General features: G+C 37.8%; 1 protein-coding gene across 3 annotated transcripts in view; it reads right to left on the bottom strand.

Annotated features, from left to right (window-relative positions):
- The window catches only part of grid2 (glutamate receptor, ionotropic, delta 2), a 507657-nt gene that overhangs the window by 406093 nt on the left and 80489 nt on the right, over positions 1 to 21075 (bottom strand). For all 3 annotated transcript variants that reach the window (XM_006789768.2, XM_006789769.2, XM_006789770.2), the window contains exon 2: positions 10002 to 10157. In XM_006789768.2, the coding sequence (XP_006789831.1) occupies positions 10002 to 10157 (156 nt within the window). The remainder of the gene's footprint in view (positions 1 to 10001; positions 10158 to 21075) is intronic.

The following is a 21075-nucleotide window of genomic DNA, read 5'->3' as shown; positions in this document are numbered from 1 at the left end:
GCCACTGGGAAGGAATTTTACAGAATGATGCTATCACCACCATCATGTTTGACTTTAGTGATGATATCAGTGAGGTAATGAGCAGTCTCTGGTGCATGTCAGACATAATGCCTGGAGTTCTGCCAAACATCGTTATATTTTACTTATCAGAGCAAAGAATCCTTCCCACATGGTGTCTGAATTCTTAAGAAAGGCTTGTTAAATGACTACGTCAGTTGTTAAATGCTTTATAATGAAAAGTCTTTTTGTGTCAAGCACCACTACAACAAGACAGTGTTCTAACATGGCTGTTCTTTGCACAGGTTCTATCTCTGCATACTTGGTCACCTCTATCAAAACCCTTCATTCTTACTCTGCTTTGCCCATTTCTGCCCAAAAACAGAGTACTGTACCGTTATTAAATTACATAAAATGTATCTGTATTTAATTGTATTTTTTATTTAATAATGGTACAGTACTCTGTTTTTGGTAACCATTGTCCTTTATGTAAATATGTAAAAATTGTGTCTGTTTCTGTTCTGTTCTGTGTGTTGTGTGCTGTTTGTTTGTATATGTGTCTTTCTTGCTGCTGTTACACCCAAATTTCCCCTTGTGGGACAATTAAAGGATTATTCTATTCAATTCTTTTCCATTCTATTCTATTCAATTCTTTCTTCTTCTTAGTTAGTTTTGGAAGCCACTGTGTTCTCATGAAGAATCAAAGCTTAAAAAATAGTTTTACACAGTTTCCCCGATTTACTCTAGACTTTTGCTACATACATTTATTTATTTATTTATTCTCATGGACATGTAGTGTGGTGTCCAAGGCTTGTTCATTTTGCCAAGGCTCCAGTCTACTTAAGTCATATTCTAGATACATGTGAAAGCATAATTAGGGCACACAAAACATAATAACTTTGCAAAATAATACATAGCGCAAAATATTTTATTATTCAATGTAGACTGATGGAGAAATATGTAGAAACTATCATTTTAAAGCTAATTCTATATGTGCAAGTGTTGAAGCAAATACACTTTGAAGCAACTGCATTAGTGTCTGCAACCTTTCATTGCTTGTAGCCTATTTTTTCATAAGACCAAGGTAAGCCTAAAAGGTAATGTGTGAGGTTTGGCACTGTCCATGGTGCTGATCTGTCTGAGAACCGATTGACGGTACAATAAATGTAATTTTTTAAAAGAAAACTAATGTAAAAAGATTGTAAAAAGTATGACAGGATCTGCTGTTGTGTAAATTGTCAGATAGTTAATTAAAAGCTCTGTTGTGACATTGCCAAATAACTTTTTGTTTGTTCAACAGTCCAAAACTGAAAGAAAATCAATGCGCAATCAACTAAAAAATATCAAACAAAGAAAGGCAAAAAACAACAACAATGGAATGAATGTTCAGGACTTTTGCTTTATGAATAGATTCAAAGTGTCAGCAAACAAAACATGGGAATTGCTTGGGAATTTTGACTTCTAGGAAAACATTTGAGATATTGGGAAGTGAGGAGATTTTCTCATATATTTAGAACAGCTAACATGCTGTACTCAGTCTACTGTGCTGTGAGTATAATTGAGGGATCATTTGCAATCATGTGATGAGATTAGTCATTCTATACATAAAATAAAATAATTAGCTATTACAGTATTTAGCGTTAAATATTAGTGATTCAATTATCTAAACTATTTAGATATCAGCCAGTGATGCTGGCAAGCTCTGTCATAATTCTGCACACCTTCTAGAAAAGGTACAATATTTTTATGTTTCTTTTTTTTTTTTTGTTGGTTTGATATTTGTTTGCTTTCTTTCCCTTAAATCACAGTGTGTGGCAGTGTGCATGCAAATGCAGCTGTGTGCCCTGTGTGTCAAGACTAAGCTGAGATGAAAAATAAGCTGAGACAACTATTGAGTTCCCTCCATCCTGTGGTCTCCTCCTGCTTTCCATTTCCTCACCCCCCACTTTTCCATAGACTGTTATCCAATTAGGTGATTCTCATTGCTTTAATCGATAGAGACGTGAACGGGTAGGCTGACATGCATACACACACACACACACATACATACAAATAACCCACCCCACAGAAAGCTCCACCTGTTCCACAACTAGTGTCTATTGTGGATGGACTATAGAAATTAGAGATATCGGGTAGGGAGTGAAATGTGAATATAAGTGACAGGAGCAGACCCACAATTAAGTGCCACACAGGATGGCAAAAGGGAGGGAAAGTGTGTGATTAAATCCAAGCCACTTTACACACTTCTGACACAATTCTGTACAATCACACACACACACACACGGCCATCGGGCAAAGGGAGCAGTAAATCATCTGAATAAATCATTCAAAGACATAATTTTCCGTGAGACTCAAATCTTTTTGGACAGCTCTTTTGTAGAATGGTCTACAGTTTTAGAGATGCAGATACTGACATGTGCCATTTTTCTATGACTCGTTTTGCTGTAACAGTTCTTATCCTTTATGGCTTAGAGATTACTTTCAGCAGTTCAGATGTACTGTGGCACAGATGCAGATTTAGACATAGATGTGGTGGTCTCTCAATTAAAATTAGCAGGCACACTCTACTGTGGTTTATATTATCTTATGTATTTGCTGTGACTTTGACATGTATTATCAACATGTATCTTGGAGTTAGTAGCAGTAAAAAAAAATGAATTCACTCTCTATGGAAACAAACTAATGTGAACCATATTTTTAGTCGTCCAAGGAGCTGGGAAAGAAAAGCGTCTGGTTTCTTGAAGACGTTTCACCTCTCATCCGAAAAGTTTCTTCAGTTCTAGGGTCAAATGGTGGAAAGTCGCAGATTTAAGCCCTATGGGAGTGTTCCCCCAAGAGGGACAATAGACCCCCGAATGATCCTCTACCTAATCACACGAGTCAAGGTGTGAAAACGGGTGTAGGTCATGATCAGCCAAGGTTTCAGATGAACCCGCTGTGAAACCTAGCCACACCCTACCATGTGATTTCCTGAGGTCAAAAGGCTTAGGATGGGAAGGGATCTCAAAACTGGATTATAGATTGCAGATAGTTGGTGTCGTAAACCGGGTCTGTTCAAAGATTGTCGTTCACAGTGGACATAGATGGCTTCTTTCACTCCTCTTTCAAACCATCTTTCTTCTCTGGCCAAAATGTGAACAACGGCATCCTCGAAAGAGTGACCTTTGTCCTTAAGATGCAGATGGACCATTGAGTATTGTCCTGTCGAGGTGGTTCGTCTATGTTGTGCCATGCATTTATGAAGTGGTTGTTTGATCTCTCCAAATTAGAGGTCTAAGCATTTCTCGCTACACTGTACAGCACAAACTATGTTGTTAAGTTTGTGTTTAGTAGTTCTGTCTTTGGGATGAACCAGTTTTTGTCTGAGTGTGTGGCTGGGTCTGGAGTATATTTGGATGTCGTGCTTAGAGAAGACTCTGAAAAATCTTCAAGCAACTTACAGAAGTCCAGACGGTTTTCTTTCCAAGCTCGTTAGACTACGATGACCTGGATGACTGAGAACCTTCAAAGACACATATTTTTAGTCCTTTTTAATAGTAGACTCTATTTATGTACAAGAACATGGAAATTCTGTCTTTAAATATGACACTGATTTACTTTCCTAGATTTACTGTGGGTCACAGAATTTGTCACACCTTTGAAAAAGAAATTACTCAATTAAACTACCTGAAATCTCTAATGGCTAAGAGGTGCATTTTGTGATATGTCTTTATGCATAAAAAATGAAGATAATAAATCAACCAAATTGTATATAATTGACTGATACATAATACAGTTGTATCAATTAATAATACAAAAGGCAGAAGAGATGCAGAGCATGGACCTGAACTTGTTTTGTTTATAAATCTTACATATCACTAAATTCTGGCAAATTGCTTCTTTTGATCATAAACCAGGCTTCTATAACCTATCACTTCCACTGAGATGTGAAACATCTGAGATTCTGCTGAACCTTCTGCCCTACAGTATTATTACATCATGACATTTTTTTTTAGCTTGGTGATCTCCAACTAATCCCTCTACTGAACTGCATCCACCACCCTCTGCTTCAGACACATAATGTGTCTTAGAGAGAGTCCCAAGTGCTGACTGCATAATGAGCTACTACCTTTGCAAATCTGGTACTAATTACACTTAGACTGGCGCCATAAAGTGACTGAAAGGCGAGGTGCAAATTGCCACGCTCATGTATGTAAATCTAGCCCTTAAAGATGACATGTTGTTTATGCTGCTGTTCATACTTCTGACTGCAGTAGGTTTTGACATTTATTGTCAGTTATCTTTAGAAATCCCTCATGAAAAGCCAATTTAGTGCCACTAAATGTTGAATTTATATGGCAACAAATTCCAATATTTTTCATTAGTTGACTGTAAGTTAGCAAAAAGATAAGTGAAATGCATATAAGTAATTTCTGAAAATGTGCTAATTGTAGCTTATAAGGTTTATAACAGAGAAAACTCATAGTTAAATAGTACTTCTGTTTGAAGCAGTGTAATTCACTGCTTTTAATCTACTTGCATTGCCACCAATCCATTTAAATTATAGTACGTGAGAAACAGGCAATGGCAAGGTCGACCATGTCACTACTTAACCAGACAAATAGGCTGATAGACAAGTTCAGCAGCCACAGCTACACTAACAGCCGGGCAAACAGAAGAAGAATAGGTTGACTGGCAGAGAAATGACAGGCAGTATGCTCAGTACCAGAGAAACAGAAAGACTGCGAAGATTTTTTTATTTTTTGCAGTGCCCACAAGTTTGGACAGACTGACCAACACACTGATGGGCTCTGAGGCCTGTAGGAGCCAGTACAAATGAAAGTAGGGAAAAAGAGAGAGCGACAGAGAGAGAGACAAGCAAAATAGTTATTAATCAGTAATCATTAGATTCCAAATTTTAAAAGATCAATTTAATTTAGTCTTCAATGCAAAATGTGCACTATCAGCAACACTAAAGGACAAATAAAGATCGAACCGGAAGGTCGTCGGTTCGATCCCTGGGCTCTCTGTCCTGGTCGTTGTGTCCTTGGGCAAGACACTTTACCCTACCGCCTACTGGTGTTGGCCAGAGGGGCCGATGGCGCGATATGGCAGCCTTGCTTCTGTCAGTCTGCCCCAGGGCAGCTGTGGCTACAACCGTAGCTTGCTTCCACCAGTGTGTGAGTGCGAGAGTGAATGAATAGTGGCTTTGTAAAGCGCTTTGGGTGCCTTGAAAAGCGCTATATAAATCCAATCCATTATTATTGTATTGGAGGCTTCAGAAGCATGCTGGTGGCTTAGTGTGCCCGGTCAAAGAGCAAGCATTCAAATGCAGTCTCCTGGAGCGCTGCCACATCTCTCTTCAGTCTTTATTTCACATGGTTCTAATATTCTAAATAAGACACTTGAGATTCAAGCTGCTCAGTTTCACTGAAATAAATAAGGAAGAAACAATTGCAGAAACACGCACGTAGAGCCCAGCTAATGGAATGACTAAGGTTGGAACTTCAAAGAATTACAGCCTGAGTACCAAACATCACTGTAGACCCTTATATCAAAGCAACAGCTTTAACAAGGCTCTTAGAGGTACACGAGTGCACATGCACTCATGCACATACAATGCATCCACACAAACTCCCCTGAGGGAATCTCTAAAATGGAGATACACTTTCAGTTTGGCCACCATTGTTTGCTATGGGCATTAATCCTGCTGCCTGTTTTGAGTGAAATGCAAACAAGCCCACAGATGTATTCTCTGTTTTTCCCTTTTCTGTTTCACCAAAGCTAATATAATGTTTTATGTGTGTGTGCTCTTACTTTAGTGTGTGAATGGATGTTGATAATAGGGCTCTTTGTATTTGATTATCAGTTAATTAAATCACGGAAGGGATTCAAAGTCCTAACATGTAAACTGTCAGAACTTAGAAATCCATTCAAGGCTTTTTCCCCTTTCTTTTTTTAAATCTCTAAAGTCAATTAAAAAAAAAAAAAAACCTGCAAAGCAGTGAGAACAGTGATTCTGTTTTATTCACGTTTCTAACTTTGACCCCATTCTACCCTCCTCTTCACCTGTTTTCTTTAATCAATAAAAAAGGGATCCAATACTGAAAGAAGGAATACTAATTAATGCAAATCATCAGTAGTAATTTTGTCATGCAATATTAAAAAGCTTTATGCATTTGATCACTCTAAATTCACTTTTAAATATGTAATTACTGCAATTTCTTAACTGACCTTCTTCTGCTGGTAGAATAAAGGGTCATGGGGAAGGGCTGAACCTCATCCCAATTACAATGTATGTAAATTTAACAAAACTACAAATTAATCACAGTCAGCTGTGTGTACTCTAAGGTATATTTCAAATATAAATACGAATACAATGCATGCACAAGTATCAGACGAAGCAAATAAACTAAAAGGGCATAAACACGGGTGCAACATGGTTTACAACAAAATGTTAGATCCCCGTTTGTTTCTTTTCATGCCTGCTCATTATTGTGCCTTGATCAAATCTCTGTTTATTCTAAGGCAGCCCGGCAGTCAAAAACGATCACAGGCACATGGACGCTTGTGTGACGATCAGTTTGTCTTTCCATTTCACTTTGTGCCAAAATACGAGCTTCTCTGTGAAAAACTTGAACTCAGTATAATGGTTCCCAAATCATGGATACTGGCCCATATGTGCAGCAGTTGTATCTGCTCGAGATAGCCTGATTGTTGGATTTTGTTAATTCCATGTTCTATAGAAAGAATTTTGTACTACACAGTAGACGTTTGTAAGAGTGAATCAACCACGACATTTCTAAAATCACATAATCCTTACATCCTGAGAGGAAGACAATAGATGCGAATTTATTTACATTGCACAGGCTTTTGGATGACTATTAGGCAATTTAGACAAATGTCCTGATTAGCAATTCACACAGTGTAGTAGAAAAGAATGTGTGTGACACAGCCTGTTGTCAGATGACTCATTAGTCATGTAGGCAGTGCCAATACTTCTGCCTCATTCCTATATTTTGTAATTTGCAATATTTCTGAATTCAAATGCTTACACCAATAAAGTGAACATGTCATTCAAAGTTGCTTAGCTGAACTGAGTGTCCACATCATTAAATTACATCCTGCCATTTTTCACAGCACTCTTCATTAAGCAACGATGCCATCTGTTTAAAAAAAAAATGATGATGACTTTTAGATTAATTTTTAAATAAAAATAATGAAAGTTTAAGGTAAATGTTTATAAAGAAAGCTATTCTTGGGTTCTTTTGTTTCGTATCTCCAGCAGCCCCAGCTTAAAGTTAATGTATATGTTTATTTGTTCATGTCTTGCATGATGTTATGGTGTGCTCACTGTGTATGTTTGTTCATGTATGCGCTGTGGCACTGTCAATTAATACACCCACACATTCTTTCTCTCTCTGCTTATTTTTAATGATGTTCTGGGTTATTTTAATTTATCTTGTGCTACAGAGCCCATTGGTGAGAACAAGGGTTGCTGCTAGGAGTTTATGTGATCAGCAGGTAAACCAACAAAAGAATTGGGTTTCAGACTCCATTGTTCTGCTACAAAGCAGTCAGGTCAATATATTTTAGTTCTGTTCTTAATGCCCAATTAAAATACATTTATATCGTTAGGATCCTTCAAGAGCTGCAACCGTGGTTCAGGCGGTTGGGGAGTGTATCTGTAACCGGAAGGTCGCCGGTTCGATCCCCGGGCTCTCTGTCCTGGTCGTTGTGTCCTTGGGCAAGACACTTTACCCTACCGCCTACTGGTGTTGGCCAGAGGGGCCGATGGCGTGATATGGCAGCCTTGCTTCTGTCAGTCTGCCCCAGGGCAGCTGTGGCTACAACCGTAGCTTGCCTCCACCAGTGTGTGAATGCGAGAGTGAATGAATAGTGGCATTATAAAGTGCTTTGGGTGCCTTGAAAGCACTATATAAATCCAATCCATTATTATTAATTTGCAACCATACATTTGCTAGTAAAAAGATGGGTAAATGTTGTACATACTTAGTAAACGTGTTGCACTATCTGTTGTTTCTTTTTATGTATACATGGGAATACCATGTGTACAGTTCTAACAAGCTTAAAAGCAACATTTGGTATGACCACCTTTATTCTTCCACAAAACCTGGACTCTCCTCGGCAAGCTTCCGTATAAATTCTTAAAGTAGTCTTCAAGAATAGTTCCCCAGTCTTTAAGGACATTCAAAGCTCTTCTCTGAATCTTGGCACACTTTTGTACCATTTTCTGTCAAGATGATCCTACGCTGCTTGAATAATGTTCAGTTGCTGAGGTTAATTTGGAATACCTCAGCCTTTTCTCCCCATTTCCCTTCCTTAAAAAGGGCTTCTTGACAGTTTCCCCTTGATTGAGACTATTTCTGATGAGGCTTCAGGATATAGGGCCTTTGTCAGGTTTTGTTATTGCTTTAAAGTTATTATAATTTCTTAAAGATATGTCTATCAAATCCCATCTTTCTCCTGGTAAATAATTTTGCAGGTCTCCCACTTCTCTCCTCCATTTGTCCAGTTTCCTTAATTTTTTAAGGGTATCCAGCACAACAAAATGTGGCATGTTTTGGGCTACAGTAATAGCTCTTTCGGAATCACCTTGTTAGTGCAAAAATACAATTTTATGCCTGTCAAACTATCTTGCTATCTCTTTTTTGCATTCTTCACAGATTGCACTAAAGAAAGGAGAAAAAAAGCAAAAACAATTACACAAATGATGGGTTTCTGTAACAGGCTGCTAGTAAAATAGTGTCCAAAGTTACAATTTAAGACTGGTCCTTTGCTAAGTTGTCTGTTAAGTGTAGATACAAAACTGGTTCATCCCTTGGGAGAGATGGAGAAAATCTGACTCTTTGGAAGGAAAACAAAGTAACAACTTTTGAAAAGTGTATATGCACTGCAAACATGCTCAGATTTTAATAATTTTGTAAATGTTTCTGTTCATATAAAAAGCACAAACGTCCAGTAGTCCTCACTGAATCCTGTTTCTTATTACTACCAGTGATAAGTCAAGAAGTCAAACTAAGCTTAGTTATACGTGATTCTTTCATATTGAATTCCAATATAAAATCAAGCCTATTGGTTTGGCTTGTGAACCAGCAGCTCTCTCTGACAGGCATAGTTTATAATATTAAAATATAAATGCCCACATGGATGAAAAAAAGTTGTATAATTCAGAATGTGCACTGATTAAAAATATGAACATTCCAGAGTCAATTTCTTCTACAAACTAGATTTTAATTAAATAAACTGGCTGGAAACCCAAACATAAAAGAGAGAGGAAAAAAAACTCATATCCTCAACTGATTGTGATGCAGGTCAACTCATAAAGGCCTGCCAGCAATGCAAAATAAAAATAAAATATTTTTAGAACTTGGCCAACTTTTCAAATCGTTATTTTTTCCCACATGAATCAGTTCATGTTCTTAAGATAGAATAGGTCAGGAAAATGCTGAAATGACTGTGAAAGCACCGCATGCTTATGTGTTTCAGTTATAAAATGATAACAAGACTAAGATTGTCTGTAGAAATACTGCAAATTTTACACATTTTTAAATATATCTGCATTGGATCAAATGGAAATTAATACATGTATTTAACTGTGTTACATAAACAATTCAGGATTATTTGAAAATCAAAAAAGGAGCTGGTGTATCAAAATAAACACAAATGATTCCTTTTTAAAAAAAAATCTATTTAAAGCAAACGTGTAACTTGGAATATGTGAAGCAAACACCGAATTACACCCATCCCTATATAAGGCCAATATAAGAAAAGCTATTTAAGAAAATCCCCAAAAAGTTGATTCTGTTCATCTGGGCGTAGCGTTTACAGTGGGAGAAAACTCTACGTCCAGATGAACAGAATCAACTTTTTGGGGATTACCTTCCTTGGATGAGCATGCATCAACATATTTAAGAAAAACATATTTCAGTTTGAAACAGATACATTCTATTAGTCCTTTTGGTCCAATGCATAAATGTTACAACACAGTATTATCTCCCTACCTTCTTGCACAGCCTGGAAAGGGTTGTTCCCATCAACGAACTCCACAGAGATGGTGATCTTCTCTGTCTCCAAAATCTCGTTGTTTAAATTGAGATCTGCCACAGCAAGGCGAAACACCTCATCATCTTTCCGTGCTGACTCATCAAAGATGGCACCTATGAGAAGAAGAAGGAAAGAAACAAAAAAGGCATTATCTTTTGGGTTATTTTTACAGAACTCTGAAGTATGTAATCTACAAAGGGAATTCTTCAAAGAAATGCCTCAAAATATAATTCCATCCAAGTGGATTTAGTGTTCACCCTACCAATAGAAAAGCCGCTGATGCCTTTTCCACCTGTGCTTGAGTTCTCCAATATATAACCACCTCACTACTACTTACTAAATAGCTAGTAATGTGTTTACAGGGAATCTCCTTCATTTACATTCTTTAAATGGCTAACTGCCTTGTAATACTGGTATTGGAAACCAAAGGCAGCAAAATTTAACCAATTATATTACCCACATTCATGAAATCAGCTTCAAATAAGTCTAGAAATATAGACTTTAAGTATTTAGCCCCTGATCTGGCATCCTGCATGAAAAAGAAGGGACTAATGGGCTTACATGAATGTTCATTCCAGTGTCAAAAACTACCTAGTGTAGGGCACTGACTCAGACAAAACAGTTGCCCCACAAGGGGAAATGGAAGAAGAACTGGTGTGTGTTAATATCTGTAGTGGCAGATAAAGTTCCCACTAGTGAATACTAAATTAGTCATAAAAATAAATGTCAACCTGCAGTGCTGCTGAGACAGACAAATGAGGCAACGTGGGGTGTTGACTGGCTAGCAGAGATTCGGTCTATGCTTTGGTCTGTTACACACAATTAACCGTATGTTTTTTTTCTTCTTTTACTTCTCTTTAGCCTCTCAATTCAACCCAGTTTATCCCCTGAATCCACTGGGCCACTAATTGTGTAAGCCAGCGCAGTGAAGCACTGCTAACCGCATTTCATTGACCAGAAAATAAGCCTCACACTGTATAGTGTGGATGTGTGTGCCTGTGCATGTGTGTAAGACACAGGTAGCAAAATCCATTAATAACCAAGAAGGCTACATTGGCTAAGGGCTGTTTTGTACCACATTTAGAAAACTATATCTGTAATTGGCTGTGCATAGCCTGATGTTAATACCACAAAGGTTGTGGATTAAATTCCAGAGAGCCCAAACTTCACCGTCTTTATTTTGCAGTACTTTGTCATCCAAATCATCCAGGAAATCATATACAGTATTACATTATTACAATAAGATTAGTTGGTTCTTGTGCTTTAGAAATCCACTTGCCTGTTTAATCGTTTAAAAAAATCTATTTCTTATGCTCTTTTTTAGGTTACTGGAATCTGTTAAACTGTCAATAATTTAATTGTCAATACATTTAATTAGAAAAAGATATGTAGCCAGCTAAATTTGTAAAACCCTAAATATTATCACATCTGCAACAGTTTAAACAACGTTTTGATTAAACTCAACTTCTGAAGGACAATCCATTTCAGCACAGCCTTTATACGCACACCTCATTCAAAACCACATGCAGTTAGGAATGATATGTTAACTGCCTCTGCATCAAAGGCCTCATTAAATATGTATCGTTCAATCACTTGATTCCTCAGCATTAGGCAACTGTAAATACCAGGCAACTGATTGAGTCTTGGTTGTTTTTATAATCATGCAGTATAGATGAGGTGAGACAAGCAGGCCTGGACAAAGCGATAAAGAATGAAGAACAAAGACATTAACTATTCCATTAGTGATAAATTTTGAATAAGGTCCCAATCAGTTTGAAGATGACACTGCTGGGAGAGGATTGGTACAGATTTTAAACTGGAACCATGACACTGTAAAGGTTATATGTCTAGAGGACAAAAGCACATCGAGATGTTTGACATTAGTAAGCTGATTTATGACTCTCTGTGTGTTTTCCTTTGTGGATAAAGTTTTGTAATATTTTTTTTGTCTTTTCTTTTTTTTTTACAAACATGCAGAGGGAACAGTAAATGGCTCCTTTAATCTAGGTTTCTACAAGGATGTTTCCATAGTAACGTGCTCCCAGGCATATGTTAAAAGCTTTACTGCATCGTACACCATTCTCTTTGCATATGGTTTGTTTCCTTGTAAAGTGTGTATTTCCTTTATCACACCAGCAATGCATTTTGGGATCTAGTGACCACAATGGTAACAAAAGATATTGAAATGGAGAAGAAGATACTGTATTGTAGTATTTTTTCATGTCACTTTTCTTTCTTCTGTTATCGCCTATATCATCTCGCTATCAAAGCTGCTACACCTGCACGGTGATATATTAGCTACGTGCATGTGACTGAAAATAACACTCTTTAATCGAGACCCAGTGTGCATGCAGAAAGGGAGATGAGGAAAAAAATGTAGGTGATAATGAAAAAAAAATGTCCTTGGTCTGTGAAGCAGATTTGAATCTTCATCCAAATGTGTTTTAAACATGCTTTTATGCCTTAAGGCTGTGGTTCTCAAGCTGTGGGTGGGCCCCCTTTCTGGGGCATAGAGTCACTGTAGGGGGGCATGAAAGTCCAAGGTAAAATGTGAACAAAGAATTGGAATTAAGTCTGGAAAATAAACACACTACAGTTCGCTGACTCTTTCTCACCTTTATTTCACTAAAGCTAAACTTGGCTCCTGTTGTTCCTAATGATTGAAGAGTAGCATGAACCTTTTGAGGCTTCTGAACTCAAACACTAATCAAACTATTTTGGAATCTCTCAAATATTACCATCTTTAATGTGTACATATTAAAAAATAATTAACTTTTCACAAGAAGAAAGCATAAGACAAGAGATGAGAACAGACAATTGGTAAATGTCTGCTGTTCACTGTCAGCTATTTTGGAACAACAGCGTTACTGCATGCTGATTAGCAAACACGGACACACACACAGAGACATGCACACACACAAACAACACACAGGGCCCTGGCTCTTCCTCCCTTCCAGTAATGTGATTGTGAGTGCAAAGGCAGACGTCACAGCATAAATCAGCAAGCCAGGATATAAAAGTACTGAATCTTGCTTTACACGGATGCCTCAAGGGCAGTCACACACACACACACACATACACACACATACACACATATACAGCGTGTGAGCAGAAGTACTAAATCATCAACATTTTTCCCCAACCATGCCTTCGACGTCAACAGCATTATCAGCAACAGTGGTCAATTTCTAGTGATGTAGGATTCAAAAACATAAAGTGTTTTGGTCAGGAAGTATCGATCAAATGTCATCCAATGTTTAAGTGTTTAGTATTCATTTCCTAGTTTGTTTACATTGATAAAGAGGCAATAAATAACTTGTTTATCTACTTCCTGCCAAACAACCCACTGGGATGGATGAGTGATGCTAGAGGTAAAAGAAAAAAGAGGGGAATGTGTTGTCACACAAAGCCACAAATAAGTTAGAATAGTCTTTTCTTTTGCCCCAGCCAATATCTGTTGGAATCTCAGTAATGTTCGCTTTTAAATGTCCTCTCTTTTTATTCACTGTAAATATATGCAGTTAACAAACAAAGCAGCATCTACATGTTCATATTTGGTCAATTTCAAGTAACAAAATCTTGATTCACACACTCAATCATCATATATATATACATATACATATATATAGATATAGATATAGATATATATAGATATATATGTGTGTGTGTGTGTGTGTGTGTGTGTTTGTGAAAGATCAAAGGGTGATCATTAGTCAGTATGTGGGCTTTAATGTCAGCTTTATTGCCATCATTGTGTAATCACACATGCATATTTATCTGCATAATTATCTGGTTTGCACAACAGAAGTTTATCTAGAGGTTAATTTTAATTTTTTTATTTAGATTTTTAACAAGGCTAAGAGTCTACACCCACGCTAGCAGTTGCAGCCGTGTGATGCTGTGCTGTAGAGTGCAATGGAACCACTGTAATTTACTATGTAGGCATGATAACCTTTATAAACATTTATTGTGCTTAATTAGCACTATACAACATAAAATGCTGCTTATCAAAGAAAAATGGGTTTGCTTTTTGAAAAACAAAGGGATTACTGTTCATTCTGTGTAAAATCGTATATGTATAACTCACTGTGGTTTAGTGAGATGTCATGTGCGAGAAACATAAACATTTGCAGTATATGTACACAAAGAGTTGAATTGAATTTTTGTTTTTAAAAGGAGAGATAAGCGTTGCTATTGTGCAACAGGAAAAGTCTCGGCTACCAGAGTCAATAATCTTCAACTGAGGAACAATACCTATGGTATTGTGACTCTGACATAATAATAATTGGTGGAGAGACTCACAATGCCATCTATGCTGCTTTGGAAAATCCATTCCCACCTCACTTACTTTTTTACACCTGCCTCCTGGCCTTTTACGCTCATCCATTCAAGCTTTTTACTACTGTAAAGCTCCCCCTTGTTCTTTTCTCTCCCTATCACCATATGCCTCTATCTGATTCTCTTCTTTTCTTAAGGACGACTCGAAACGGGGCACTGAAGAAATATCTGAAATATCATTCCTTTGTCTCTCGAACAAACACACACCTGTTGTTGAAACTGCAGCTGATGACAGTAATGTGACAGGAACCCTGACAAGGATAATGTGTAGCAATACACACACACACACACACACACACACACACACACACACACACACACACACACACACACACACAAACACACGTCACAGCATAAATCACATGATGTATTACTGATTTGTGACAAGGCTAGACTTAAGTGTTTCCGGCTCAATGTGATGATGAAAGCAAGGTAGCGGCAGTGCTGAGTGATGATGGCGATGAACGGCAGAGGTTATGGTCCTACAGTGTCAAATGCCCTAAATTACACTCGCACACAAACACACGTGTGCAAAACACACAAACACACTGTTATTTACAGCAGTGATGTGAGAGCTGAAAGGGAGTATAGAATTAATGTGTAAGTGTGTGTAGGTGTGTGTGTGTGTGTGTGTGTGTGTGTGTGTGTGTGTGTGTGTAAGAAAGGAAAGGGGGGGAGGACAAAGAATTAATGGTCACTGGTGACCAGAGCAGGCCAGTGGAGGATGACAGGAACAGATATAAAAACAGCTCTAATATTTATCATATGACCTCACACCAGAAAATACTCACATACACAATTCTCATGTAGTTTTGCTAGATACAGGGTCTATTGTGTTCAAGTATCCCCGGAAACATGGTTACTTTGTTATCAGGGTTGTGCATCTGCAGTAGGTTACTCTGACCATATCTAGCATGTGTGCACAATTAAATGAAATATGGAAGCAAACTGTGTGTGTGCGTGCTTGACTATATGTCAGAGGGATGCCTCTGATTGCCGTCTATCCCCTTGTGCATTCACGGACAAATCTCCCAGGTAACCTGATTTGTGCAAGAAAAATCTTTCGTTCTCCTACTTTTTTCATCTCTCCTCCCTGCTTCCCTCCTCCTTCACTTCTTTCATTATAGGCACGTAAATTAATTTGCTCCATCGTTAAGGAGGCGAGCAGCCAGCAGAATTTGTAGTTCAGCAGCACGCCAGTTCTTTGTCAAACTGTCACACAAAGCTGTGCCAAGGTCGCCGCTTTCTTTGCCACGTCTCTGTCCCTGTCTTACCTTTTCCCCTTCTAATCTAGACAGACCTTTGCCGTACTGCTTCCTTTGTAGAGACCTACTGTTGATACCCAAGGCTTTGCTTCCTCCCACACATATGAATATACTTTTAGTAGGTGGAACATTTGTTGTGTGTCTTCATTCATTAAGCATTAGGTGAAATAACTAGCTCATCTGAGATACATTTAAATTCATATCCCTTTGTGTGCAACCAGGGACAGAAAACTGACAGCAACATTTGTTTTGTGTTTCTCTTTAAGTCAGCTCTGGACTGTTTTTTGGCAAGGTCCAGCTGATTTCCAAACAACAGCTGACTCAGCTCCTGTCTGGCCAGCATTGTCAGGGATCTGGGAACAGTAGAGTAGGTGGCTGTGAGCCAGTTATGAAAATATACTGAAGCCCAAGCCAAGTTATAAGCAAATGATAATTAGAGTGATAGCAATGTACCACTTGAATGACCTAAGGTGTATCTTCAGTGTACCTGTGTATACCCTTGACAGCTACTGTGAAATGATAGCTCTGTTTGATAAAGTGTCTATCTTCTCCTTCTTATCTATCATGTCAGCATGTAGACAAAACTTGCACTGATCCATTTCTTGTATTAATTGTGACCTGAGTGTGAAATTACTCTGGCCCCAATCACAGATGCCATCTGGCAACCACTGGTCACAAGGGAAAATGTGTATTCCTCAACCAGTTGGCGAGTGGTTACTAGAGGGTGATGTTAGGCAGAATGAAATTGATAAAGTTTCTAAAGTTCCAATCACACAGATCTATACGTGTACAGTGCTGCACGTAAAAACTCAAATAGATTGCTTTAGTTGCTAGCAGACTGCCTGCAGTTCGCATGAAAGATTTGAAAAGTAAGACAAGCTGTAAAACGGAGAACATTCAAACTAAAAGTTATGCCTTTCCAAACATGTTGGCTACAGTGGGGAGGCACCAGTCAGTGTTTTCTAGACACTGACTGCCAGACATGGAGAAGCTGCATTCAGCTTTTATGCTCCATATATCTGGAACAAACTCCCAGAAAGCCTCAGATCAGCTGAAACACACAGTTTATTTAAATCCAGGTTGAAGACTCACCTTTTCTCAGCTGCATTTGAATAAAACACCAAATCCACACTTTTAAGCTTAAATTTCAAAACTTACATTTTAACTACTGATTTTATCTTGTGTTCTGATTTTATCTACAGTTTTTTTTTTTATCAATTTTAAATCATGCTTTTGATTTGTTTTTGTTTTTTAATGTCTCTGTAAAGCACTTTGAATCACCTTGTTGTTGAATTATGCTATATAAATATATTTGTCTTGCCTTGCCTTCTATGCAAACTACAATGACTGCCACAAACACAAAAACGTTTTGGTGCAGCACACCTTTTGCTACTGATTTCACCTAGCAACTTGCAAACATCTCCAGCAACCACATGAGTGCATCTCCTCACAGACAAATGTATGGAGTAGGATACAGAAGAGGCAAAAATAATATTGAACAAATAACAACATGCTATGTTACTGTAAGCACAATAAAAGCTTCCATAATGAGAGTGAGAGGGCTTGTCAAAACTTTTACAGACATAAAAGAAACGCTGTTTGCCTCACAGCACGAGTTACGTCCAAACTGCTGTTACCTACCATGCTATGTTAGCTCTCCCTCTAGCAACTGGTGCACAGTTGCTGGCATAGTAAGCATAAAATACTCATGGCCTTTTTGAGCCAAAATCAGACTGATAATCGATCCAAATATTGGATTATTGCCTTCCTACTTCCTGATTTGGAGCTTTACCTGTTGAAGAGATTCCCTTTCTTTGTCAACTATCCTAACTTGCTCATTTCCTCTCCACCTCACAATCTCTCACATTTGTACTTTTCCTTAGGTCTGTCTCTTTTCAACATTCTTTTAGCCAATTTCCCTAATTCTCTTTCTCTTTGTTCTTTGTCCTCTGCCTTTCTATCATGCTTCGTCATGCCTACATTCCCTTTCAAGCTGTTTTCCATTTTGTACTCCTTATTTAGCTCAACCTTCCTCCATTTTTGGTGCTCTCTACCCCATGTTTCTTTGCTTGCTTCCCTCCTCATATTTCCCTAACTATCTCTTCTCTCTGCTCTCATTATCACTCTTGTCCCCCCCCCCCCCCCCTCCCCCTTCTTATTTCAATGTGATGCAGTGTGTGACATCTAATCCAAGTAAATCTGGCCTGGCTTGAAAAGACTCGATGTACTTAAAATGTGTATATGTCTGTGTGCAGCAGGCAGACAGAGGCTTTCTTATTATCGAATCAATAATTCAGATGTTTCCTGCATCTTTTAAAACAAATCACATATTCTATTTTTCCAAAAAGGGCTGTCAAACTTGGCCAAAAATAACTTTCGGTATTTCCTTTAAAACAAAGCAAAGCAAAACAACACAAAATCCAAGTGTACTTATCTCTGCTGTTCCTACTTCGCCAAACAGTATGCAGTATTGCAGGTGATTATGTTTCCTAGAATCAAGAAGCCATGTTTTCAAATACAACAGAAAGCTCTGAAAGATATGTCCTCTATTGAGAAAGGCATGATTCTCTCTTTACCTTCTTTTGCAGCATTGTCATAATGAAGCAAAAGCCTTGCAGGCACATTTGAATGGTGGTAATATCCAACAACCAAAGGTTAGGTACCAAACAGCAATTCATTCACACTATGTTAAAAATCAAACTCAACTGGAATATAACAAGCAAACCTTGACATCATCAGCATATGAAAACATTAACCCTTTAACAACCAAAAAAATAAAACTTACACAAAGCTGGCTTGTTTTTTGTGGAAGACTTTTTTCAGTATTTGATGAATTACAAACAACAACAAAAATGAACAAACAAAAATGAAGGAAATGTGTTTAAAAGGAAAGTGTAAGAGAGACTGTAAGGGACTTGAAAGAAATGGTAATAAAAACAGGTATCAAAAAACATCTGAATTTAACGTTCATATCTGCTTTTAACGCACGAAGCCGCTCTACTTGAGCACCTTGAGTCTTTAAAGCTCACCCTCCTGATTAATGCCGAACATTTGGGAGGATTTTGCCTGAAGCGCTGGTAAGAGGCTCCAGATTTGTACACATCATAAATGTCATATTATATTTCAAGGAAGGATGGATTTATACAATCCGCCCTCTCTTGCCCTCCTTCTCCAGCAAACTGCATGTCTTCAGCATCTTCTGACATTTATATTCCTGCCGTAGTCTTCTTCAACCTCACGCTATCAAACTCTATCCTCGTCCCAATTCCCTATAGTTACAATTTCAAAACTTCTAAACTCTCCACCCCTTTGTCTCTTTTTTCTCTCCAGCATTTTCCTCTACTTCACTTCACTCCTTCACAGTTCTCTCTAATTCACATAGCCTCTCTGCTTCTCCTTCTTTTCACCCAGCCTAATCTTTATCCCTCCATCACATACTTGTCATCTATGTCATCTAACATACATGATTTTTTTTTCCCTGTCATCACCTGCCATCCTCTGGCCCTTCTCTCGTCACTTATCTTTCTGTTTTTCCTCTCACATCCCCCGTCTTATCCATTTTGTCAACTTCCCCGCTTGTTTTTCCTCACAACCTCATGTCCTCTCTTTGTCCTCTACAGATTTTTGAGTTCTGTTTATCATTACACAAGCACTTCAATAACTAAGTAGTACTCTTTTCCTGTCCTTGGTTATGCTGCCACAACGTTTCTCTTCTGCTTAAGCACTTAAATACTAGTTAGGCTACACGAATGCACGCAAGAGTAGGAACATGAATGTTTTCAGTGAAAGAAAGCACTTGTTCTAAAAGCAGCACTAATATAAATGAAAATGAAAAACAAACTCCAAAGCAGAATTGTCATGATCTCAGATTTGTCTTTGTGTTTTTTGAGGTTTATTTCCAGCTTGTGTGTTAGGTGTTCTTAGTTTTGTTTCTGGGTTAGGTTGCGATTTTGATATATTCTGTTGTTTCTATTCTTGAGTATTTTGGGAGCCTTTACTCTTGTTATAATTTAGTCCTAGTTATAGAGTTTAATTTGTTTCCTCAGTGTTTCCTGTCTTATCCTCATTTGCCGGGTCTCCTAGGTTAAGTTTATGCAAGTGTTTTTATTTCCCTGTTTGGCTTTTACTTTCTATTGTATTTTGGTAGCCATTTGTTTCTAGTGCCTCGTGTTTAGCTTCGCCTTCCCTTCTGTGTTGTTGTCAATCTACCTTTGTTATCCTCCTGTGTCTATTTCCCTGATTACCATTTTGTCTATAAATTGTGTTGTCTTCCCTCAGTCCTCATCTCAGTGTGTATTATCCATGCTGTGTTTCACCAGTCAGTTTTGAATTCTGTTCATTGTCCTGGTGAAATTCATATTGTGAAGTTTCCATCAGCTGAAATAAAGGTTTTGCTTTTGTTTTTCAGTCCATTTTTTGTGTCTGGATTTGGGTTCAAGTTCAAGTTAATTGTCAAGTCTATTCATCTGTCTCCATTTCCCTGTTTAGTTACTGTCTTCTCGTTCTATTGTCATTTGTCTCTAGTGTCTTGTGTGTAGTTTTACTTCTACTCCATTTTCATTGTCTTTTACTATCTCCACCTGCATCTTATTACCCTCCTGTGTCTAACTCTCTGAGTACCCTCACGTGCTATTTTGCCTACGTGTTTATCTTAGGGTCTTCAATCATTGCTGTGGTTCAGTTTTGAATTTTCTTCACTGTCCTGGTGAACTTTATATTATCAAGTTTCTATCAGCTGAAATAAAGGTTTGTCTTTTGTGTGTCAGTGAATCTTTTGTGTCTCCATTTGGGTCCTCAATCCTGCAATTCACAAGGATATCATCAAGTAGATCTGTAATCATTTCCTAAATCCACATTTTAGTTTATACCTCAAGTCATTAAAATGGATGAACAAGAAAAAAAAGAGTATATAACAGATGTGATCGCTTGATTATGATTACATCATAAAGGAAAACCGTACTTCATTATGCTGACCTATTTGTAATTAATGCTTAAAATAAATGTTCTAAGAACATGTGTTAATGAATGATTAACTGCTCCGTATGGCTAACTAGCATAGCAGAATGAAAACATGGCTTATTAGCATATCATTACTTACTGCAAGTTACTTATTTCTCATTCAGCCCATCATACACAAGCCTCTGAAAAGATCCAGTTAGCTACAGCAACAAACCATTCCCCACATTTCCCCTGCTTTCATTTATGTACTGAGTTGGGGCATGTACTTTTTATAACTGCTATATGCCTTTCTTTGTAAGATAATGACAGACCGATGTAGGGGGTTCAGCAGGGGGATAATCACAACACAGAACAGTAACATGAGACTACATTTGTAGTCCAAAATTAGGTTAGATTTTAGAGCCGCAATGGTAGTATCAGGTGTATATTTGCTTCATAAATGAGTGATCTATTTTTTCTTTTTCATTTA

Source organism: Neolamprologus brichardi, chromosome 12 (genome assembly GCF_056152115.1).
Source record: "Neolamprologus brichardi isolate AB-2024 chromosome 12, ASM5615211v1, whole genome shotgun sequence".
In the NCBI taxonomy this organism is placed as follows: Eukaryota; Metazoa; Chordata; class Actinopteri; order Cichliformes; family Cichlidae; genus Neolamprologus; species Neolamprologus brichardi.
The sequence above is the reverse complement of the archived record's forward strand: the minus strand, read 5'-3'. Positions and strand labels throughout refer to the sequence as shown.